Below are 25,045 nucleotides of genomic sequence, written 5' to 3' on the forward strand. Positions count from 1 at the left end.
CCTCGTTTACTCATCTGTCACCAACCTGCAAGTCACCAAGCAGAGACTGCGACTTCTTTGACTTAGCAGGCAAATGCCCAACCATTAGAACAGCAAGGATTAATCCGGGCAATGAAACAAAATTAAAATTTGAGCGTTCTCTCATTATTCTTTATTTGTAGTCTGCCCTTAATTACGCTGGCAATCTTCCCAGGTTTTTTTGTTTGTTTGTTTTTTTCCTTCAATTCGCGAGTGTATCGGTGCACCTCGGCTGCCAGCTCCCTCACAAAGGAAACCGGGGGAATCAGCCAGCGCAAGCAAACAGGGCCGGGACACCTTAAACGGACAATATGGCGGCCGCCCGTCAGCCGCCACGAGTCTCCACCCACTCAGGGAGGAGGTCTGCGTCATGTGACCCTTCCCTGCCTGGCTCCGCCTCCGGCCGCAGTGCCTGACGGGAGCAGAGCGGCGAACGAGGGCGTCGGCCATTTTGTGTCTGTTTCCTGTGGGACGCGGTGGTGGCCGTTGGGTCGGAAGAGTGAGCGATTTTTGCCTCGTTTTTCCTGTTAGTTTTCTCCCCCTTTCACTTTGTCGGTAGAGCGCAGTTATGGGTCGCAAGAAGAAGAAGCAGCTGAAGCCGTGGTGCTGATATCCTTTGTGGGTTTGAAGTCGAGGCCGAGCGGGGGCGCCGGTTGGTGGTGACTGGGACTGGGAGGCCTTGCTTTGGCTGAGAGTGTCTGGGATGTAGGCCTCGAGGTGGGTGGCTTGGTGGCTGGAGCCGGATCTGGGAAGGTTTCGTGGGAACTGAATTCCCTAGGGCGAGAGGCTCTGGCAGTTGTGGATCGTGGGACTCCGTGACTCAGGAGGTTCTTGCTTCGGTGCGAGCGTTGACCTAACCACTGGGAGGCGGCTTGGACCCCTCCACCAAGGACAGTGTCCCCTAAGGATATTCTGCCACATTCTGTTGTTTTGGTGACGATTCAACAAAGGGACTTTCTTCGAGCATAATACGCTGATTGACTCTGGAGGATTAGGGGAGAGCTTCCGGAGTGTGTCACCCACTTTTTTTCCGTTTAATTGGGGAATCGGTGGTTTAGGGAAGGCTTGTGTTAGTCAACCATGGTTTCTTTCTTTCTTTCTTTTTTTTTTTTTTGGCCGGGGGTGGAGTGGGGTGGGGGAGAACTAGCTTCCGCGTCTCACCCGCTGGCGCCTTAATCTTCAAGAAGCGTAAAGGGTGGAGTTTCTTGTGTCTATCACCCAGCTTCGTGAGACTGAAAAAAAAATGCTTTTTATTTTTTAGTAAAACGTGGCGTCTTTTTAATACTTTTTTCGGGAAGGGCTAATACCGTTTACGTTAAAATTGATTTACTTCTGTCTCGTACCTGAAAACGGTTACGGAACTGCATTTGTTTATATAATGGTTGAAAAACGGTCACGAATTTCTTTAATGAGCTTTTAGGAAAGTCTGCCCAGTGAGAGAAAATTTCTCAGTTTTATTAATGTAACTTATCTGTGAGTTTAGATACATGCCATGGCAACATATTCGTAAGAAGTTGCAAACAACTTTGTGGATTATTCATACGAAATTGTGTCATTCTTACTGTGAGTTTATTCTTGGATCGAAATAAAATAAATATTCCTAAATTCCATATGTTAGGTAGATTTTTAACATTTTGATTATTTTGTTTTCTAGTTAATGAGTTCTGTTTTGAAATCCATTCTTGACATAAACTTGGGGATTTTTTGACATTGAACTGTCCAGTCCACAGCGTGCATTTGTAAATTTTGAAATATTGAACAGAAGTTATTTTACTTAAATCTTTGTAAAATGCGGGGAGTTTACAGTAATCTTGCTGATTACTGAGATGTGTTCGTTTAGAGATGGTGAGAGATTATGGGCATAAAGTACCTTCTTGGTTTTAACTGCTCTCATGTTTTAATGTTCCTCTTCCTAGTCTCTTAATATGACAGGTTTTTTAATAAGCAGTGTCATTTTGTGCTATTTTTGTACCTTAACAATATTGATCAGGTATTGTAATAGAGATTTTGATGATGAGAAGATCCTTATACAGCACCAAAAAGCAAAACATTTTAAATGCCATATATGTCATAAGAAATTGTACACAGGACCTGGCTTAGCTATTCATTGCATGCAGGTAAGGATTTTTTTCTGTCTTTAACTTTTAACACCTTGTGTGGAAACAACATGAAAAAAAATTATTTTAACAGTTGTAGGGTTTTGTTTATTGTGAAAGATTAGATATGGTCAGTCAGCTTAAAAAAAAAACCTGTTTTTTGGCCATTAAGTTAAATAATTGATTTTTTTTTTATGTTTGAAGAAAACTTATGTTCATAGTGTTTATCTTTAAGTTATTAATAATATTTTTTATTTTAGACTGGGGACAAGTTGAGGTCCCAGAGTATCTCCTCAGTTACTTGAGTTAGAGAACAAAGATCAGTGATTTAAATTTTGTGGTCTGACCAGTTCTAATCCCATGAGAATAATACATAATTAGCTACCATTACTCTCTGCCATTGAAGGATTTGTTACAATTTCTTGCCTGAGGATAGGCTTACTTCAGTTATTATTCCTTGGACCTCTTTTGGAAAGGTAATGTGTTTCATTTAATGATGTCTGGGTTTCTTGAGCTTTTCACTACTTAGGTAGGGAGAGCTTTGCAATTTATGTTTTTAAGGATCTAGTAAGTGCCTTTATGTCTTATTCAACATTATTTTTTCTACTTCGGCCAGTCCTGGTGCTACCTGAATTTTTGCCTAATTGGACCCTAGAGAGAGATGAGATGAGCAAATCCCTATTTATTGGAAACTACTGTTGGTAGGAGGCGGGGAGGTAAATTAAAATAAGATGTTTCCCCTAGTTAAAAAATAAGTTTATTTAAAAAAACAAGTTTATATAGATCCTCTTCAGTTATGTCACTGTAATAATAACTTAATACCCATTCAGAAATATTTTAGGGCCTGCTATGTGCTAGACCCATAACTTTCCACTGTGGCAATCACTAGTTACATGTGACTACTTAAAAGAAAATTTAAAAATTAAAAATTAAAAATTTAATTTCTCCACATTGTAACCACATTTCCAATGCTCAGTCACGTGTGGCTGGTGGATGACTTGTACTGGATAGTACTGATACAGAAAGAATATTACAATTTATCACAAAAAATTTCTGTGAGACAGCATTGTGCTAAGACAAGTGTTTTAGGCACTAGGTGTACAGCAGTGAAGGAAACAGTCACCATCATGGAGTTTAGATTTATATTGTGGAAGAAAACACTGCAGTATTTAGTTTGCCTTTTCACGATAAGTGATAGAGAAAGCTAAAACTAGGTAAGAGGCATAGGTAGGGCCACAAGATAGGAAAGACCTGAATGAGAAGCTGACATCTGAACAGATCTGAATGGAAATGAGAGAGAGCTTCCAGAGAACAGCAAATGAAAGACCCTGACATACAGGAGCATTCTTCTATATTGAAAAAGAAATGGGAGCAATGTGCTTTATATAGAAGGGTTTACTTATTATAGGCCATTTTCTTTCATTCTGAATGAAATGCAGGGTTGAATAGAGAGAGGTGTAGCATATTCTGGTACCTTTTCTTTTTCTTTCTTTTTTTTTTTTAAATAAGGATTCTCCTGGCTATAGAGTTGCAAATAGACAGACTGCAGAATGCAGTGAGAACACTTAGGATGACTGGAGTATTCCAGGCAAGAGGTGATGGTGACAGAGACCAGAATTTGCTGATAGATTTAGATGCAGAGTATAAGAAAGTGAGGAGTTGCAGATTGATCTGAAGGTTTTTGGCCTGAGGACTGTGAGAAATGAGTTATCGTATACTAAAATGTTGAAAGCTGCAGGAAGACTAGGCTTAGAGATGAGGATGTCACGATTGTGTTGTGTTGTTAATTTTGAGACGGTCTGTTGACTATCCAGTTGGAAATGTCATATAAACAATTGTATCTGTAAGCCTGGACTTCAGAGAGGTTGGAGCTGGAGGTAGAAATTTGGAAGGATGCTGTGGTGAGCATAGCTATTTTAATCCATGATACTAGATGTCGTTTCCTATTAGAGAGTAGAATATAGATCTAGAATAGGTGCAGGGACTCCAGCTTGGGCCACTCACAGCACTTAACGGTTAGAAGATTAAAAGAAACCATTCAAGGACATTGAAAAGGTAGGAAATCCAAGAGAGTAGTGCCCTGGAAACCAAATGAGATGATTAAAGGAGTTACTTAACAGAGTGAAATGCTGGTGGTAGGTCTAGGAAGATGAGGACAGAGATTGGATTTAATCAAAGTGGAGGTCATTGGTCACTTGCCAAGAGTGATTTCCTAGAGTGATGAGGATGAAAGCCTAATTGGAGTACTCTCGAGAAAATGAGAAAGTAGAGGCACTGTTTCAAGAAGTTGTACTATAGAGAAGAACAGAGAAATGGAATGGAACTGGAAGGAGATCAGTTGAGAAACTATTTTAGTGACATTGTTGATTGACCAAGTGCTTTTTTTTTATGGTTTTAGTGTAATTTCACAGCAACCTGTGAAATGGGCCTGGCAGTTAAATCAGACACATCCTCCAATTTTATAGATGATAAACTTAGGACGTTAGTAATTTAGATGGTTCACATCAGTGCTTGCTCCACCTATCTTTTCAACCAAGATCATCATTATTTCTACTAGGCAAGGTTGTAAGAAGTCTAATTCTGGCTAGGATATTGTGAGGTAGTTAAGTAAATGATGTTATTTTTCTTCTCTTTCCAATAGCTTTTGATTAGTATATTCTTGCCCTTATCATTTAGAAATATAACAGAATAGTTAATGTGTATGAATACAATTTTATTACTTTGAGGAACATAGGAGTTCCTTCATCAGCATTTGTCAAGAACAGCGTGATTAAGTCCCTTGTTGAGAAGCTTTGTTCATGGATCTTTTAATCACAGTAAGGAACAATGGTTAAAGATCAATCAAAAATTAAGATAATTTCTGAATTTGATTTGCATGTCTCTGTTTAAAGTCTTTGAGATATATGTCTTAAGAAGAAAACACTTAGTTTACTTTTCTGTTCTTGCATGAAAATGTTTTGGGAGGAAAGAGAAATTGAGTATGAGACAAATATGTCCCCTAAAGCAGTGGTTCTCAAACTTGGGCATGCCTCAGGATCACCTGAGGGCATGTTAAAACAAATTGCTAGTCTTAACCAAGAGTTTCTGGCGGTGGGGGTGGGAGGCCCCTGAGAATTTGCATTTGTAATGAGCTTTCAGGTGATGCTGATAGTCTAGGCAAAATACTTTGACATTTTTTTAGCCTAAGTTAAGGCAAGTTGCTGAAGAAACCAAGACTGACAGGAATTTTACCATATTGGCAGAAGTTACCCATGTTTGAGGGTTAGAAACATTTGATCTAGCAAAAACCATTAGTAAAAAAAATCGTAGGTTTCCAGTGTTTTATAATAAAATCTTTCTCTTTGTAATCTGTCAAATTTAGTGTAATGACAGGATGACTGCTGTGGCAGTGTTAAGTGCCTCAGGTAACGCATTAGTTCTGGATATGCTAATTATAAGTGCCACTTTTGCAATTTGTAACTACCAGCTTGTCTCAAGATCAATCTTGGAAATTTTATGTTAATTCTTCATATAGTAAGAACTTTCATAAGCTGTGCTTAAGTCAGACTTGAACCTTCTCTTATTTGAGTGGGACTGCTGGTTCATTGCTGATAATTCAAGCAAGCAAGATTACATGGTAAACAAAGTATTGAGTCCTTACTATGTGTTAGACATCCTGCCAAATGCTTTCTGTATTCACTATGTTTTATTTAACATATATAATTTAATACCTGTAACGTGACAGGTATTAAATAGTTTTATATATTTACTTACGTAATTATATAAATTGTATGATTTAATGCATTCCTAAAAGTGATGCTAGATGTTAGGTAGTGTATATAAGTTGGATAATCTTAAATCAGAGGATTTGCGTAGTCATACCTAGTAAGTAAGCAACAAAACTGGGGATTGAATCCAGATAGTCTCACTACAGAACAAGTTATTCTTAATGATTATACTAAGTGTTCTCTGAGTAATTTCAGATTGCTCTTAAAGGACTTTATGAGACACTTTATCTAATGGAAGTTTGTTTTAATGTTAGGTGCATAAAGAGACAATAGATGCTGTACCAAATGCAATACCTGGGAGAACAGACATAGAATTGGAAATATATGGTATGGAAGGTATTCCAGAAAAAGACATGGATGAAAGAAGACGACTTCTTGAACAGAAAACGCAAGGTAAACCTTAGGATGTGTGCTTTTTCTTAACACAGCTTCACTAATGAGAGTATTACTACTACTTTGACGTATAAATTTAATGGTGGATGTTATTCAAAATTCCAATTTTGAGGGTTTTTTTTTTAATACTTATTTGAGAGAGCAAGCATGTGCATGAGTGGGGGAGTGGCAGAGAGAACTCAATAACTGAGATGATGGTCTGAGTTGAAATCAAGAGATGCTTAACTGACTTAGCCACCAACACTATTTTTTTCAAGTTTATTTTGAGAACAGTGGAGACAACACAAGTGGGGTCGGGGAAGAGAGGGAATCCTTAGCAGGTTGCATGCTGTCAGCGCAGAGCCCCATGTGTGGCTCGAATCCATGAAACTGAGATCATGTTCTGAGCCAAAATCAAGATTCAGACGTTCAGCCGACTAAGCACCCCAAGCATCCTGAGTTTTATTGTTTCTTATGTCTTAATGTTTGGAGTTGTATATTTGATTTGTATATATGTAATATCACATGGATTATTCCAAACACTTTATTTTAATATAGTTTTGTTCATAACTGCATTCCAAGTGGAATTAGCAAGTGTTGAGGTTTCTGAAAATGAAGGTAGCTTGTTTTGATTTGATTATATAACCACTAATAGTAAATTTTTTGGTAATGCTGTTACTTGACTTGGAATTTACAATCATTTATTATCCAGATGGTAGAAGTTATCAATTATGAAAAAAAATTGTTTTTAAAGTAAGCTCTACACCCAACGTAAAGCTTGAACTCGTAGCCCTGAGATCAAGAGTTAAATGCTCTATTGACTGACTGAGCAGGCCAAGTGCCCTGAAAGTTTTTGTTTTCGAAAGCATTGTAGAAAGGTCAGACCTCTTTGTCATAGTTTACCTTTTGAGATGGAATAGAAAGCTGTTTGTTTTTGTTTTTCAAAAAAAATGAGGAAAATTATTTAAAGTTTATTTCTTTTGAGAAAGAGAGCACAAGCAGGGGAGGGGTATGGGAGGAGGGACAAGAGAGAATTTCAAGCAGGCTCTGCACCATGAGCATGGAGCCCATTGTGGGGCTCGATCTCCCGAACTCCAAGATTATGACCTGAGCTGAAGTTGTATGCTTAACTAAGCCACCCAGGTGCCCCGTAGGAAAATTATTTTTTACCTGTCAGAATAGGGAAAGGATGTTAACCTTCTTGCTTAATAGAGATTGAAAACACATTTGAAGAGTAAAAAGAATAATATTGACTGAATTTCTTTGCAAGAAAAATCTCATGAGCTAATTACAGTGAAATAACTTTTTTTAATGTTGAATGTCTTAAGCTTGCTTAGTTTTTTTTTGTTTTTTTTTACTTCATGGGAAAAATTAATTAAAACTTTTGTTAGCAGAGAGTCAAAAAAAGAAGCAACAAGATGATTCTGATGAATATGATGATGATGACTCTGCAGCTTCAACTTCATTTCAGCCACAGCCTGTTCAACCTCAGCAAGGTTATATCCCCCCAATGGCACAGCCAGGACTGCCACCAGTCCCGGGAGCACCAGGAATGCCTCCAGGTATCACATAAGGGTTACGATTTAACATTCTTAGGACTTTGTTGATATGGTATAGAAGTATTAAAATTTTTCTCTTAACTCTTTAATATTTGTGACTTTTTTGTTGGTGAAATTTTTATTTATAGGCATACCTCCATTAATGCCGGGTGTTCCTCCTCTGATGCCAGGAATGCCACCAGTTATGCCAGGCATGCCACCTGGGTAAGAAAACTTTTAATTGACTTGTGGGCTTGTGCCTAGTAATAATCTTTTCAACTTGGGTGTTACATGAATTGTAAAATGTTACTTTGCCTTTTTTCTTTCTTTTTTTTTTTCTTAAAGGTATGGGCTCCCTAAACTTAAACTTGTCTAAAAAGGGGTCTACCAATAAATTTAAGGAATATAAATTTGCCTCTGAAGAGAATAGATTTTTGGGTTTTAGGATGTGTGTAGGCAGCCATCTACTTCAATTGCCTCTGATGTAATTAAAGTAGTTGGTTGTAGATTTGTGTTTCTGAGATTCAGAACTGTCCATGACACTTTGTAGTTGTGACAAGAAGCAAACTCTGTAAATGATTTATTTGTCAAATCATCAAGAACTAAAATGAATATGAGGTGCTCGTGCCTATCACTTTTACTTAAAAAATTGTTGGATGTGAGAGGTATACAATACACTTTCCCACTGTATTTTGAAAATCACAGTTAGATTTTGATTTTGTCATACATTTTCACAGATTGCATCATCAGAGAAAATACACCCAGTCATTTTGCGGTGAAAACATGTAAGCATCTCATTCATAATGTAATTCAGGAGGTATAATCATAATGTCATTTTTTTTGTGTGTTTAATGGTATCTATTCAGTTGACTTCAGAAATTTTCTAACCTTCCTCACTAAAACTTCTAGAATGTGCAAGCTGGTTGACACAAGTCTTAATGGAGGGGAAAAAAAAAAGACATTTGTGAGGAACTAGTAATAAATAGACCCATATAAATAAAGCATTTTCTAAACGTGCAGCTGTTTTTCGCCAGACTGCTAAAGTAATGGAATTTAGTAAAAAGTGTTGATATTTAAGAAAGAATACTCTTTTGCCAAATTAACATGCGTTATTATAGAAGGTAATTCGATTTTCTTGTAGTGAAATTTATATATAGAAGTTAATTTTCTAATAAAGTCCTCAATTAAGAATTCACAAACTTGTAAATGTTTTAAGTGAATGGACACTGGTATTTGAAGGTGAGCTCTTTTAGGGGAAGGAAAATAAATATGGGTTATGTCTTTAGTCATGGTTTAGTGTTAGGTGGCCGTTAGAAATTAGGCAATTGTGTGAGGTTACTTTTGACTGTCATTAATTTTGGTGGTAGTTTTTTTGTAACCCTCCTCCCAAGAATCTTTACTCCACAGTGTATATTCAATATTTTCTTTTTGAAAAATATAATGACTCTAAAATAATTTTTCTTTTTTATTTATATTCTGTATGGGTATTTTCCAAATGAGACCAAAGGTGATTATGATTTCCAATCACACATATTTTAGATGAGGCCTCTTGTCTGTATTGAGGGTATAATTGTTTGTAGTGACCTTAAATGTATGAAAATGTTTTGTAAGAGAGACTGGTTTTTCCCCCTTACTTTACTGATAAACCCAAGAGGTTTGATGGTTTTTAGAAGACTTACTTTGATAGAATTGTTCTAGTGTTGTGTGTTCTTTCAGCTTGATTTTCAATATTAGGGGTCAAATTCAAGTCTTTTATCTATTGTTTCAGGCTTTAGCCAAAATGTTTTCTAATAGTTTATACTGTTGATTAACTTGGTTTGTTTCTTGAAATTTGCTTTCTAATAGAATGATGCCAATGGGTGGAATGATGCCACCTGGACCAGGAATACCACCTCTGATGCCTGGTATGCCACCAGGTATGAAACATTAGACAATAACCTTTTTACTAGGACTGGCATGCTTTATTCTTAAGTATTGTGGACAGTAGGTTTTGGACGTTGGTGCAATTTTAATATTAAAATTTAGTTCTTTTTTAAATTGATTGGACAAGTGTTAGAATGGATGCTTTTTTTTTGAGTTTTGAAATAGTAAACAGGTTTCAAAGCAATCAGAAATGAGTCACAGAACCTATGCACCAAAGCTCATATACCTAAAAGGGGTTTTATTTGTTAGGAATTTTTTAGATAAGTAACGGAGAGTCTTAGAAAATAATAGGGAACCGTAACAAACTGTATTAAACAATGTAGGCATTTATGGCCTCCCTCAATGAAAAGTGGTAGATTCAGTGGCTGGGGATCTCAAGAACCCATGTGTTTAAAATTTTCTCCTTTGCACTTGAGCTTTTCTCCCTGGGACATGTTGCTCAGTCGTTACAAGATAACTCAGGCAAGAAAGGGTGTCAACAGCAATGGGCTCTTGTTTTAAGTTTATTTATTTTGAGAGAGAGTGCACGTGTGCAACGTAAGCCAGGAAGGGACAGGGAGAGAGGGAGAGAAAAGCCCAAGCAGGCTCTGCGCTGTCTGCACAGAGCTTGATGTAGGGCTCCATCACATGCCTGTGACATGATATGAGCCGAAATCAAGAGTCGAATGCTAAACTGACTGAGCCACCCAGGCACCCCACCTTTTTGTCATTAGGCAGCAAAATAACTCTCCCAGAAGCTCCTTAGCCTCTTACAGTTGACCAGAAACAGGGCTAATGGACCCTTTAGCTGAAACGGAGCCTGTGTTAAGAACTGTCTTGACTCTATCCTATAATGTGGGGAACCAGATTTCATTAGCCAAGTAGGTGTGCCACACAGGCCTTCATGAGGCTTTCTCAATTGGTTGCCTTTTTTTTTGTATGTAATCCTAGCAAGTTTGATGTGCAGTCCATAGCAGATTAAGAAGTATTCAAGTGATAGTTGACGTAAAAGTAACAGGATAAATGAGGCAGCGGCAAAATGTGCATCATTGCCAGGACAGGCATTAATTTATAGGCAATAGCTCCACGTGTGTTCTGAGAGAATTTTAGGCATTTAAAGGAATGTAGAATAATAACCAATGTTCAGTTGATAATGTGAAGTTAGTAAAAGTTTTTAAGTTATGTTTAGGAACTTTGAAGAACGTACTAGTAATGGATTTTTAGGAAAATTTACTTGAACTGCTTTAAAGGAGGAGTGCCTGGCTGGCTCAGTAGAGCGTGTGACTTTTCACCTCAGGGTTGTAATTCTGAGCCCCATGTTGGGTTTAGAGATGACTTAAAAATCTTTTAAAGTGTTTGCAAGAATAAGTTTCCTGAAAAAAAATTTATGGGTATATGACCTATCAAAAGTTTTTACAATAATTTGAATTGAATTTGAGTTTAGAGAACATCCAGCTGTTGGATGATTGTAATAGTTCTCTTACGTGTTTCACAAGGTTTGCTAAATCAGGAAGATTAGTAACTTACTTTCTACTTTTCCTATACAAGGAGTCTCTAGTGGTGTCTTTCACTTTCCAAAATTCTGAAGAAATACAAAGGAATAGAAAGGTTGAGGCAAGATTGTTCCAAGGAACAAATGCCTAAGATATTTGGACTTCATTGAATTGAGCAGTTCATCAGTAACTTTGTAGTGTAGACTTGTTTTTTAACATGGTATATTTTAACAAGAAAGTCTTGGAAAAATACTTTTTCTGAATTAAAAGTTTCAACAACTCCCTTTCCCCAATATTTCGTCTTTACAGGTATGCCCCCTCCTGTTCCCCGTCCAGGAATTCCTCCAATGACTCAAGCACAGGCTGTTTCAGCGCCAGGCATTCTTAATAGACCACCTGCACCGACAGCAACAGTTCCTGCTCCACAGCCTCCAGTTACTAAGCCTCTTTTCCCCAGTGCTGGACAGGTAAGCTGAAATTTCTGAAAAGGAGTGCACTTGTATTTAAAGGTAAAGTTGTAGTTGTTTATAGAAATCCTTTAAATCGTCATAGGTCAATTTTTTGTTGATAATCATTTTCATACAATTTATTAACTACAAAGAAGTGTCCTACTCTCTTCCATGTTTGCACACATTGATTTCTTCTAGTCAAAAAAGATTGGCTGGAGCCCAATAGTGTAGTATGTTTTTTGTTTTCATAGCTGTGAATTCTGGTCATTCTTAGCTTTAGTTAGGAATGAAAGTTTAATTTCTGGGGACTTAAATACATAATAGTGTTTAGAGGTCCTCCTTCACATCTTGAACTATGAATGGAATGAAATCAAAGGCAAAGGTGAAAATCCTAAGACCTTAGCACATCATTCGTTGGACTCTTTAATGTAGAACAATGACGAAACACAATGCTGCACTTTTGCAGGAAGGCATCGTTTGACCTAGTTAGACTTCTCTTTCCTACTGACCTTGTCTATGTTCAGAACTCAGAAGCTAAAGATGCTTTTGTTATATATATAGTAACTGTATGATGGTGGTTACTTTTGGGCTTTTCCCCCAAGTTGTATTCAAAATTAAGCAGATGTAATCCATTCAGAATTAAGGTCGGGATGTATGTTCTTGTTTTTTTCTTTTCACTTTAACGTTATCCCATAGAGGTTTTCTTTTCTCAGTTTTTTTGTTTGTAGTTGCTAAGTTAAAAGTACTACTTTTTAAGTCCCTTTTAAACACATTAACTACATTTTTGAGGTGGGTGGGGATTTTGTTTATTGAGAGATGTCAAACTTTTAGCAAAAATCATTAGATTGAAGTGTCAGTAACGCATCTTTAGTCTCAGTTGAAGGTATCATTTTTGAAATATCACAGTGCAAAACACATCCAGTTTTAGAAAAAAAACTGGTTAATAACTAGGTTTATTGGTGTAGAATTTAAAAAATTTTATGAGGCTCATACTGTCACTTTGTTTATTGTAAATGCATTAACTGCCTGCCTCTTAAAATAAATCTGATTTGATTGCATTATATTTTGCATTTATAAAAATGCAATCTATACTAAAAAAAGTCTACCACATGGCTTATTTTCACCCATTTGTTTGGAGACTTTTCATTGTTTCCTTTCTTTTATGCTACAGATGGGGACACCTGTAACAAGCTCAAGTACAGCTTCATCCAATTCAGAAAGTCTGTCTGCATCTTCTAAAGCTCTGTTTCCTAGCACAGCACAAGTACGCAGGAAGTTGCAGTTTAAAATTGTTAAAATGGCTTTATAAACTTAACCCTTTGGACCCTACTTTAAAACTAAATCTTTTCTGAAAAATATATTATGTTTAATTTTTTTTTCTAAGTAAAGTTAATGGTATAAAAATCAATGGTATTTGAAAATTTGAACTCGTACCAATAGAAAAAAATGTACCCCAAACTCCTATGGTTCTAAAGGGTTAAAAGCATGTAAGCAGTAAATGCATTATAGTGGCCAATGGTTAGCCTGATGCATGATTAAGCTTTTTTGATTTATGCTGTTTAATGCATCACATACAATGTAAGGAAATTTAGTACTCTGTGTTTGGTTCTAAAAGTTGGCCTACTCTTCATATTTCAGTTGTTTGGTATTTTGAAAAGTAACCTATTTACTACTGGTAACTTTATGTTTAAAAGTTCCTACTAAACCCTTTTGTCCATGATAATCATCTAGCCGTTGTTAAGTGGGAGGACATTGTATTATCTATATAAAGAAAATTTCTGAAGGACATTTTTTAATATGTCATCACTGATGCAGTTTATGTTATGCTTGGTAATTGAAATTTATCCAAGCATTTGTATTCTGTAATTTCTGAACTTTTTTGTTTTGAACTGCTTGGTAGATTGATTAAACAACTAATTTAGAATAGTAACAATAGAGCATACTATTGTGATACAGTGTGTTTCATCAGCCTGAAATAAATACACAGCTTTGTAAAGCAAATAAACTTTGGTGAGAAGGTAGATAAACTCTTACAAGTTACATATGCAGTCTTTATTTCTGCTGCTGAGTTTTGGATGTGACTTTGACCCAGCATCTTTAGATATTCTTACATATTATCTTGATTTTTTGTGGAGTTTTTATCATGTTAACTTTGTTTTAATTTCATTTAAAGTTTGGTCCTTTATTGAATGTTGGTGTCTCACTTTTAGGTTAATTATAGTAGATATACTCACTTTTGGGTTTTGAAGTTTCGTTAATGAAAGATTGTGTTTTACAGGCTCAGGCAGCTGTCCAAGGACCTGTTGGTACAGATTTCAAGCCTTTAAATAGTACCCCTGCAACAACTACAGAACCCCCAAAGCCTACATTCCCTGCTTATACACAGTCTACAGCTTCAACCACTAGTACAACAAATAGCACTGCAGCTAAACCAGCAGCTTCAATAACAAGTAAGCCTGCTACACTTACAACAACCAGTGCAACCAGTAAGTTGATCCATCCAGATGAGGATATATCACTGGTAAGTTTTTCACATACAGGTTTTTCCTAGCATAATTTGAATACTGTTGTAGCATCTCATCCTCCTCTTGAGAAGTGTTAATTTGTACACTGATGGTTTTATAATCTGATTTAATGCTTACGCTGTGGTTTTTATCATTCTGATTTCTAAGAACCACAGAATAAATATTGCATGCGTGTGTGTTTTGATTTTAGACACACTCCTCCTCCCAGACTGTTTCTTAAAGAAGACACTAATTTGGGTTCTTGCTGTCAAAAATCATATTAGTTAACATAAATTTGTAAATTAAACAAGTGTGAGAGGTAGAATCTACAGACCCTTTGAAACTTACCTACCTTTCTTACTAGACCCTTTCTTGCTGAGGGAGGTGTATATTTCCTGGAAAGTTATTAGCCATTCTTCAAATATAAAAATAGGTGAGGTTTTCTTGAGGCATTGAGATTTTAAGTAGTCAGTCTGGTTTGTGGAGTGAAAGTAATGGTTGACAAGGGTACATTTGTTAAAGGTTACTGTGTAAGATTTTAGATGTTTGCCTTTTATGCTTAATGATTCTCTCTGCATTCAAGTGTTTAACATTGTGTTCATTTTTATTCATAGGAAGAGAGAAGGGCACAGTTACCTAAATACCAACGTAATCTTCCTCGACCAGGACAGGCTCCCATTGGTAATCCACCAGTTGGACCTATTGGAGGTATGATGCCACCACAGCCAGGCATCCCACAGCAACAAGGAATGAGACCCCCAATGCCGCCTCATGGTATTTCTTTTTATGTTTATTTAGTGGATTTTCTGAGTATACACATAAATTTATCTTCAAAATACATTGCATTTAAAAGTACAGTGCACAGACCAACTCAATCTATTTTTTGTGTTTTAAATGTGTTTTTTAGGTCAGTATGGTGGTCATCATCAAGGCATGCCAGGTTACCTTCCTGGTGCTATGCCACCGTATGGGCAGGGACCGCCAATGGTACCCCCTTACCAAGGTGGGCCTCCTCGACCTCCGATGGGAATGAGACCTCCTGTAATGTCGCAAGGTGGCCGTTACTGATCTTACTTCATCCAATCTAATAGGTTTGGAGATTAAACCTTTTCTCAACTTGTGCTGTTTATATAGCCAAGCTTCCGTCAATAAGGCTTCATTGTGACTTTAACAAACATTATCTTCCCACATACCAGGAACTATTGGACATTTATTTTACATGGGAAAAATTATTTGGAATAATAAAGCAGGAACTTTTCCTGAAGTTGCAATTTATACTGTATGGCTTCTTTTTCATGTTTCATCTAGGTTTTTAGAAGTGAAGTATAGTAAATTTGGTTCGTTATATTGTGAAGGCGCTGGAATTACATGAACATACCACCTTAATAAAGGCAAGTTCTGTAAGCTTACATTGCTATTTGTAAAGTTATGCCTTCACAGCATTTCAGATGCTGTTGGACTTCATGTCCCCAACCTAGCTTGGTGAGGGCTGTAACTGTTTCCAAGACCTGTACATTGGAAGTCTGAATGTATAACAATATTTAATGTATTTAGAGTTCCTCATGTTGCAGGGTTTAAGAAATCTGACCCACCAAGGTCATGTGACTTTTCTGTACTGTTAAACTTCATTGTAATAAAATGAGAGAAAAACTTATGCCTTTTTATTCATAACCCAGCTGTGGACCACTGCCTGAAAGGTTTGTACAGATGCATGCCACAGTAGATGTCCACAAAATAAAATTCATAGTTACCAATACAGTTTTGATACATCATTGGATTCTGTCTTTGAATTGTAGGTTGTTCCTTAGCTGCATGTTTTAAACTGGACAGTATGTATAGACTTGTATGTTAGTGCTTAAGTTGACAGAAAAACTTAGTTACATATGAGCCATTACATAGTGAGTATGAAATCTTTATATTGTGTCACCTTTCCATGCCCTTGGTGTCACTACATGTTAGATGTCCTAGATATTTAAAACGTAACTTTAGTGTGCCCTCTTTCCTGCTGATGAGGTTTAGAGCCTAGTGCCAGACCCATTCATTTCCTTCTGATTATTTTTGAGACTGCAGTACTGCGTGGACCTCAGAAGCTTTTCAGGTGCAAACTTCTAGAAGCTTAGGTGCATGCAGTAAGAGTTTTTTGTGTTTTTTTTTTGTTTTGTTTTGTTTTTTACTGTTAATGGATTGGAATCTTTTCTAAATGTAATGCCAAATAATCTAAATGTGCCTCCGTTAGGATGCTTAACAGATGGATACAAAATTTTTTATTATGTTCCTGGAAAATTACATTATTTCTTTGATTAGATGGTTATCTTCTGTTATTTAGCCTAAATGGCTTCCCTATTAACCTTTTCATCTTGGAAATTTGAATGTTACTATGTCCTGTGAAGAACTTTTTTGTAGAGGTGACTGCTATTCATATCTTGTATTGCACGTCTCATACAGTAATACCTCTTGTTGACTTTTTGGCATCCATTTTTAAAAATCTTTTGCAAGGCAGTTTCGTGGTTATTTAAAGTATCAAGTGATCTGTACAAAGCATAATTATTAATATGATGAACTCAAGTTGAGTTTTTCTCAACCTAAAGTTAAGACTTAAAATGGTGATAAATCTTTGTAACCTATATGTGAAGGTATAGATATGACCCGAAATCAGTTTTTGTCTTTGAAAAAAAGTTTTAACCTTGTAGGAAGATGTTGAAAACTGTTTTAATCATCATAAGAGTCTGTATTTAAGTGACAACTAGAAGAGATTGATTTAAACAAAACCTACAAATATCTACAAAGCTGAGTACTAATTTAAATCACACATTTTGCTCCAGTGAAATGTTTTATAGCTTTTTTCTTATGATACCATTGAGGTTCAAAAATTCATAGCTTGAAAAGGCAACGTCCATGTATCACCGAGAATGCATTTGTTCCGTCTGCCAGCAGCGAAGCCCCATACTTTTGCTCTCACCTGCCTACTAAGTAGTTGTGGGATTAATACATATTTCTTAGATTTGGCAGCACGTTTATCATATTGCCAAAGAAGAACCTGTGTTGAAAATTTGTAAGGTAAAAAGGGCATGATTAAATTTAGAATGATTAAATAGGAAATGTTTTCCCAAACCACGTCTCAAGCATTACATGTACAGGTTTATCAGCAAAATACAAATGGGTTAGTAATGTTTCAAAACTTTTATAAAGTTTTATTTACATTTAATGCAAAGATGATATATTTTATGCCAAGGTTTGTTTCTTTCTGAAGACTGAAGGGAGAAGATACCAGTATTTTTAAATAAGTGGTAGAATTTTAATTAAAAGTTAATCCAAAGTGTTACACATGGCACTAAAGCACACCGTCTTCCTGTGTCGTGTTAGGTATATATAGCTCAAGTGGTGCCCATTTTGGTATTATTTATAGTGTAATTTGTGCATGCATCAGCATAATTAAGCTTCTAGAAAATACCTTTTACCTAACTGCTTCTGGGGTCCATAGTGTGGTTAAAACATGAGTGTAACAAATCATGTTGAAATAACTCTTAACTTTGACTTACGCTGCTTTTAAGTAATAGGGGGGGTTGAGTTGACATAAACTATCTGCCCTCACAGAAGACAACCTTTAGGACTTGTTACATTCAGGCAGGCATTGCAGTTGCCATAATTTAGGAAGTTGTAAGACTAGTGGGACTGCAAACGTTGGCTGTCCCTTACGTCCACTCCTATATCCACCTTTTTTAAAAAAAACAAAGTGACTTAACGTTTTGTCTGGCACTAGTTTCTATTGTGTGTAGATTTTACCTAACTGTATGACAGAACAAGACCAGCAGGTGAGGATCAACTTTTGAATGGCTGCTGGAATTCTCATTTATCTGAGTACTTCTATATTTTAGTAATAATCTCAGACATTTTCCATTAGGATTGGGGAAAATACTCTTCGTGTACTCCTCCTGTTCCACTGATCGAGTTATATATTGAGCGTAAACTCAGCTTAATTGAACTTAGTTATTTGGGGGGAGATCCCCAACAAAAATAAGTATGGGTTCAGAGTGGAATTATAGCAGACATAGCTTTTTTTAAAAAAAAAAGCTGCTCCTTTTTCCTTTGCTTGCTTGATCATTGGGATTTTTTTTTTAATGCATGTCTTTTAAATTAATTGGGTAATGTTTTTCTAAAATTAAAATTTTCTTCTTCCTATAGCCCTGCCATAGGACAGGCTGAGGCTGAGTCTCAGTGTTGCCCTGTTCAGTCTGAGGCAAGTGGGATTTATTTTATTCCTTATAGGGGCTTTCACAGCTTTATGGCTGTTGGATATTTATGTCCCCAAACTTGCAGCAAGTTTGGTGAAAGCCCCTAAATTTAATTAAACTTAGGATTTTTATACTCTTTTGGCAGAGAAGGCTCTATATTAATATTCACGTTTGACTGTGGTGTTAATAAACATAAATAAAAATATTTGATATATGTAATTTACTTTGTGTTAACAGCCTCAGTAAAGCTGGTATTGCTATATCGAACTTCAGTAAATTAACAAAATTTGATGGTTTTGATTTGGAGGCATGAAATGTTTCGTTCAAATTTTCCACTTTCACTTTTAGGAAAAACTTGTCATTTTCTTACCAAACTGTTAAATTTAACCTCATGGATAAGTTTGATCATTGGAAATGCCACTGGTTACTGAAATCTGCATTCTTAATCCCAAAGTCAATGCTTTGAACATTAAGGTTGAAAGGTCATGTGGAAATGCTTGTGATTTTTTTTTTAATATTTTCATACTTCACCACATTAGAGCAAATGTTAATGTAGAGCCCTGTGAAAGGTGGGAAGGTGGTGTGTGTGTGTGGTATGTATGCATATACACTACACATTGATAAAATAAAAGTAGTACAGACCTGTCAGTATGGGTAGATTACTATTTTTCAAGTAGCCAAACTGAAATTGAATCATGTGGTAAAGTTAGTACATTGAACTGTGGTTTTGGAACAGTCATTTTGAGGTTCATTTTCAGCCTTAGTGAATGATATTTTATGCAATATGCACACATTAAAAGTATCCACATTTGTTCCCAACTAAAATTTGCTTATATTTGGTGTGAAACATGTTTATGTGTGTATGTTGTGGGGGTAAGAAGGAACTGGAAGAGAGGCCAAAACATGAACCTGGATTACTTTTCGTTCTTTCCTGTGTCTAAGCAACTGTTCTATCCAGATAGCATTTTCTTTCAAACAGTAACAGCATATAGTACAATGTTTAGCTAACCCAGGATTGTTTTCCTCGTGGTTTTAATTCTTGGAAGCATAAAGAAAAATTACTCATTACGTGAATTCCAAATTTTCAGTGTGTAATTAGAATATATGATTTTTCTCTGTAACTGAATCATGGAAAAAAGAGTTTAATGTTTGAAGAAAATTTTGTTACAACAAAAGAATACATTCATACCTTTGTTCAGTAATTACACCTTTTACATCTCCTTAATTGGAGATGTTTTCTATTGCATCCACCATCCCCCAGTATAGTGAAATGTTCGAGTGAGGCTGCTGCTTGTGCTAATCTAATAGTGATAGTTGAAATAATTATAATTGAAATAGGCTCTTACATACTTCTGGGAGTTGGAGGGTTTCAGGGTGGCATAAATTGTTGAAGTTAATTTTCTTAATATCTCTGAAGTAGTAGGATTTTGAGAATTACATAACTTTCAGGTGTCTATTACTTCCACTGGTGAACTTGGTAAATGAAAGGAAATGTGATAAAATTTTGTTTTGAGTAAACTGATACTTGTATTGGTTAGGGGATATAAAGAATATTTAAAATACAAAATTTTTGTATAAATCAGGTATGTCTTTTTAAACAGGCAGTATTTATCTGCCTAATATTAAGTAACCTTTGTGTGTTATTTCAAAACAAAATCGGTTTTCTCTTAACTGTAACTTTTATGGAGAGCTTCAGTTATAAGACTATTGACTCTGAGGCAGTTTTGTAAGTAAACATTCCCCTAGTTACACTTCTGCTTGCTATCTCATGACTTGAATATTAGTGAAGGTTATCTTTTTTTTTTTTTAACCCTTTCTCAGTATTTTATTTTCTGTCATCTGAATCACTTTAATAAATGACTTTTTTTTCCTAGCGTAGAAATCCTCTTTGTGCTATTTCTTGGCAAAATAATAAACAGTTACTTTAATGATGTTGTGTATAGTGTTCTGCACATAGTGGATATTCACAATTTTGTGATTAATGTTGAATTTTCAGAACAGTACTTTTAATATCTTGCTCTTAGGCAACCCCTATTATGGATCTAAATCAAACTATTGTGTAGGAAATGGGGAAAGTGGGATTTCAGTTTGAGCACCCTAATACTTGAATTATCTCCAACTTTACCCCAGTGTCTTCATGTTCTTACTTGGCATTTTTGTTGAGAAAGAATCAGCTTGAAAGTTGCAATTTTTTTTAAAGATTTCTTCAGTAAAACTCAGGAGAATTGCTTCTTATAAGCATTGTTTTTTTGTTGTTGTTCTGAGCTCTATACATTCTTGCATGATAATTTGTCCATAAAGGGAAGAGCCTTTCGTTTTCTGGAAAAATAATAGCTTGAAACAATATATTAATTTGAATTTTTAAAACAATCTCTCTTTAAATCTGTTCAATTAATCTTACGTATCTTCGGGGAAATATCTTTATTTTACTAAAGCAGGATGTAGAAGTCATATTAAGGCAGAAATTGAAGATCTAAAGGAGCTCTTCACTGAAGCTAATTTGAGCTATTTCTATCTGAAGCAAATTGAATCTGTTACTATAAATCAAGACTGGTTCCTGGTTAGGTTCTTTAGAAGGCCTATAATCAGCTATATTAGAATATGTTTGTGTGTATATTTTAATTTTGATCAAATTAACAACAGAGAAGATACATGTGAGTAAACTATTTAAATGATTGATAATTTGGACCCCATCCATTAATGCTAAATGCTGTAATGGTGTGTAAGGTTGTATTATGGCACAGCTTCAGTAATAATGCTGTGTGTTTGGTCAGGGGGTTGTGTAATGCTGTGTTTGTAAAGAGGGAAAGGCCTTTTTTGGAATTCTCCTGGCCCTTTGGCATTCTTACTGTGTCTGAGTTTTGTTTTTTTTGTTTTGTTTTGTTTTTAAGCATTATTGTATTTAAAGAATCTGTATGCCTTCACTTTTGGTTAAATTTGAGGAACTGGCAGCGAAAATTATTGATGCTCAACTTTGATAAAAATGAAGAATGATGTTCATACAGACCAGTATTATTTGGGGGAGAGGTCTAATTATATAGTGTTATTAGGCTTAAGAACCTTAAATGTAGTGAAAGTTAGCCCTCCGGGTTTGCATTTGTGATTAAGGTTTCATCGAATCCTTTATTCCAGTGTAGCTTATTCTTAACATTTTATTCCTAAATGCTTGAGCAATCAGATGGAAATAAAATATGCAGCATCATTTCCTGTCTCTACTAATAAAACAAGTGAGCCAAGGGAAGAGTTACTGAAGTTTCTATAGGTTTGAGTTAGAATAATATGGGGTGTGTATTTATTGAGCAAAGCCTTCCTTTTAGTTAGTAGTTTGTTAGTATACTTCGAGGAGAAACAATAGGTTTACTTTTCAGCCCATGTTTTAAATCCACAATCTCTAATAAAATGAAATCAAGTATTTTGAAAATTGAATTTTAAACTAATAAAAGTTGCTTTCCTCTGTTCGAGTATGTCTACACACACTTAAATTTAGAAATTACCATGTTGAGATTTTTCCCCCCAAATCTATGCCCCCCCTTTTTTAGAGTAACCAAAACTTCCACATATACATATCGGAATACATAGTTTATTAAAAGTGAGGTATGTCCAATAGATACACAGTGTTTTAAAGTCATTCTCATAAAGTCACTCTAAATAAAGAGCCAATGTAAGGTTACTTTTGCAAGACTTAGGGAAAAAGTTTAAAATGTATTAATGTCAGGCTCTGAGGAAATTTAATGCACATTGACTTTTTAAAACTATGGATTGAACTCCTCAGTTTAATACAATTTGTGTTTTTGTTAACTAGCAGCAGAATTTCAGCATTTGCTACTTACTGGTAGAGAAGAAAAATCCCACAGCCCTGCCAGTACAGGTTAGTTTAATCTGTAAGTACCTGATGTTCCTATTTTTTTCAAACATATCCATATAACCCACAAAAGGAAGAAAGCTGTGCAGTTACTTAAATGTGAGTATAACTAATAATAGATCCATTGGACACTTTTAAACACTCAGTTCTTGGGCCAAAGTAGCTCTAGGTTTGCTAATAACCTCAGTTGTAAGAGAGGTGTATTACTGCTCCTTTATATCTGGTTGTGGTTGACCCTAAATAAATACATTGTACATAAAAGGAAAAGATGGTGAAAGTTTCAATTGGCTATACACACGTGTTGGCATGTGATCTGGAGTGCAGGGCTTTGGGTCCAGGCTCTACTGAAGCCACTCTCATGGTGGTTACTCATACTTACCTTTTAACTTTTTACAGTATGAATCAACCTAAGCAAAAAGTCAAGTTTCCTTACCTCTAGCAGTGATAAATGGTGTGCAGTCATAAGCTAGAAAATGTTTTCATACTGTGTATTTTGTTAAATGTTTGTAGTAGCTCTTGCTGTAAATAAGTACTAATTTTGTTCACCTTTTTTTGTAAACTATAACCTATTCTGTTGTTGCACCACCACCGTGGGCTCATTTTACTTTGAATTAAGAATAACAAAACTTTTTAATACTCAAATGAAAACTGACTACCCATCAAGAAACCTAGACAGATTCCTTGTATGTTCCTTTTGAGGGGCAGTAAGGTCATAATGGCTTGTAAAAAACATGTTAAGGTTTTTATTACTGTCATTGGTTCTATCAGAATTCATTGTTGTCTTGAACCATCTTTGAGAGTTTCCTTTAACCTTTAAATATTATGCTTTTGTGTTGCTAAAAATTTTAAATGCAAAGGTAAAAAGAATAAAGCATACAATTTGGTTTGCACAAGCCTGAACCATCCTTCAACTCTGTAGCATTGACTAGGATGCATGGCTACCTCCTTTACACCCTAAGTGTAATGCTGTCTAATTTGAGAACATCTATCCATAAAACTAGTTGATCTTTTATTCCTATAATTGGGGGTGGTGATTAGCCACTGAAAACAGACCATCTTAGTGTTATTTTGTTTGAAAGTCATGCATTTAGTTAATTAAAAATCTCAATATATCAACTGATAATAAAATTTTAAGATATCCACTTGTTTTTTTAATATAAAATTGCCTAAGGGCTTAAGTTTCATTGCCTTTCACAGTTTAATCTATGTAAGAAATGGCGTAGATACAGTGGAAATGGTTTTCCTTAAAACCATCTCTATAAAGCTGCCTTTCTGGTGAGTACTATTTTATACTTATATGTCACAATTTTTCCTTTTAAGTTTAACTGAAATGGGATACTGATCAAAGAAGTGAGCAGTCTGAATTTGTACACTCTTTAGATAATATCTGAATCAGAAATGTATTTTATTTAAAAGTTGAATATTTCACTTCCTGACATTTCCCTAATAATCCAGGATCACTTTCTGACTTTGACTTAACAGACTAACTGGAAAACCTATTAACATATAAATTGTTTCCTTTTAGTGAGATGGAAAAAATGTTTTTATTCAGAATTATCTAGTATTTTTACAAATATTAAGATTTTCCTTTTAGCTAACAACCAAAAGTGTTTTCTCAATGCTTTCACTTCCCACACTGCATAGGTATAAAAGTTAAATAGCAGAATTTGTCTGTTCTCCGTGAAGCTGTTGTTGCAGTGATTCATGAGCTATTAAAGCCAAGGGTAGGGTTGAAGAAGGACTTGCCTGAAATGTTCCTGCAGACTAATGCTTTACAGGATTCCCTTTGAATGAGCTTAAAAATTTCAAGTGTATTTTTAAATCTCTCTAACCTTGCATGGAAAATGTGGATTAGAAATGCTGGTTTCTGAGACTGTATGCCAGCAGAAATTAGCCTCTGGGTATATTTCTAATTACTTTATGCCCTGTTCAGTACTTTCCTTCAGTGTAACACATGGATTTTTTTCCTCTCTAGTCTTAAACCACATCCTAGATGATGTCAATATAAGCTAAGGATGTTTTCATACTGTATTTCCTGCTGTTATCTTTGTAAACCAACAATGAACAGTAAGCTCCTAATACTTTTTAGTATGGAAAATGATAGTCTTCTCTAAAATAAACCAGAAAATTGATGTCTTGAGTATGTGATAATGGTGATGTATTCTTCTAGATAAGCACTAAACAAAGTATGGACCCTCAATTTATGTCTTTAAGATTTAAAGTGAAGTAAATTTCTAAGGAATTCTGTCCTTTCCTAGCAAGGATAAGCAGACATTGAAAATGTGGTAAGTATTTAACTGTGAATGCATGTAATAGTGGTGAGAGTAAGTAGCCAAATTTCCATAGCATAAAAATAACTTAGACATAAACAAGATTTCTTGAATTTCCTTTGCGACTTAATGTATGTGTGTCTAGCATTTTTACAAATTTGTGTGCACAATGATTAAATTGGAATGTACCTTACTCCTTTGTCTGGTTTCTTTTTGTTTTGTATGGTGCTTTAAATGCTAATTTTATTTCAAGCTTTTTTCAGGGTAGAAATAAGTGGCTGATAAAGAAAATACCTTCAAGAAGAATTATTTAAATGTTCCTATTTTAAAACCCATGATGACTTTCAGTTTTCTTAAAGCCTTTTGTTTTTCAGCTCCAGTTAAAACTGACAATAGACAGCAGATCAGAAATGGGAGAAAACAAAAACAAAAACCTTTGTGCTCATTCTGAAATATTGTAGGAATTCATTATTGTACGATAGTAAAATGTTGTTAAGCTAGTATTTGATTTTCATGGAAGCAGTGCTTTTTTAAAATAAGAG

At 35.4% G+C, this 25,045-nt stretch overlaps 1 protein-coding gene across 11 annotated transcripts; it reads left to right on the forward strand.

Annotated features, from left to right (window-relative positions):
- The first annotated feature begins 435 nt into the window (after window positions 1-435).
- Window positions 436-24,696, forward strand: ZNF207 (zinc finger protein 207). Of its 11 annotated transcripts, none has more exons than XR_008294405.1 (14): window positions 436-626; window positions 2,008-2,135; window positions 6,136-6,274; window positions 7,645-7,815; window positions 7,941-8,016; window positions 8,529-8,576; window positions 9,637-9,707; window positions 11,496-11,653; window positions 12,807-12,899; window positions 13,914-14,156; window positions 14,754-14,913; window positions 15,047-15,230; window positions 18,322-18,376; window positions 22,174-24,696. XR_008294405.1 is itself a non-coding variant. In XM_053212712.1 (13 exons), exons 1-12 carry the CDS (start codon window positions 587-589, stop codon window positions 15,205-15,207), a joined length of 1,488 nt encoding a protein of 495 aa, XP_053068687.1. In that variant the 5' UTR covers window positions 436-586; the 3' UTR covers window positions 15,208-15,230; window positions 18,322-18,977. The 11 variants fall into 11 exon arrangements, 8 of the variants coding, with proteins under 8 accessions (XP_053068687.1, XP_053068686.1, XP_053068685.1 ...); XR_008294406.1 differs by having other exon boundaries at window positions 22,177-24,696; XR_008294404.1 differs by lacking the exon at window positions 22,174-24,696 and adding an exon at window positions 15,448-15,530 and having other exon boundaries at window positions 18,322-18,977.
- The last annotated feature ends 349 nt before the right edge of the window (window positions 24,697-25,045 follow it).

This window comes from Acinonyx jubatus, chromosome E1, assembly GCF_027475565.1.
Source record: "Acinonyx jubatus isolate Ajub_Pintada_27869175 chromosome E1, VMU_Ajub_asm_v1.0, whole genome shotgun sequence".
NCBI lineage: Eukaryota > Metazoa > Chordata > Mammalia > Carnivora > Felidae > Acinonyx > Acinonyx jubatus.

Bases quoted from the DNA above. Each gene is read 5' to 3' on its own strand.
- ZNF207 (XM_053212712.1), top strand. From the start codon at position 587: ATGGGTCGCAAGAAGAAGAAGCAGCTGAAGCCGTGGTGCT. The intron at 7,816-7,940 runs GTATCACATAAG...TTTTATTTATAG, and splicing joins AGCACCAGGAATGCCTCCAG to GCATACCTCCATTAATGCCG. The intron at 14,914-15,046 runs GTATTTCTTTTT...TGTGTTTTTTAG, and splicing joins ACCCCCAATGCCGCCTCATG to GTCAGTATGGTGGTCATCAT.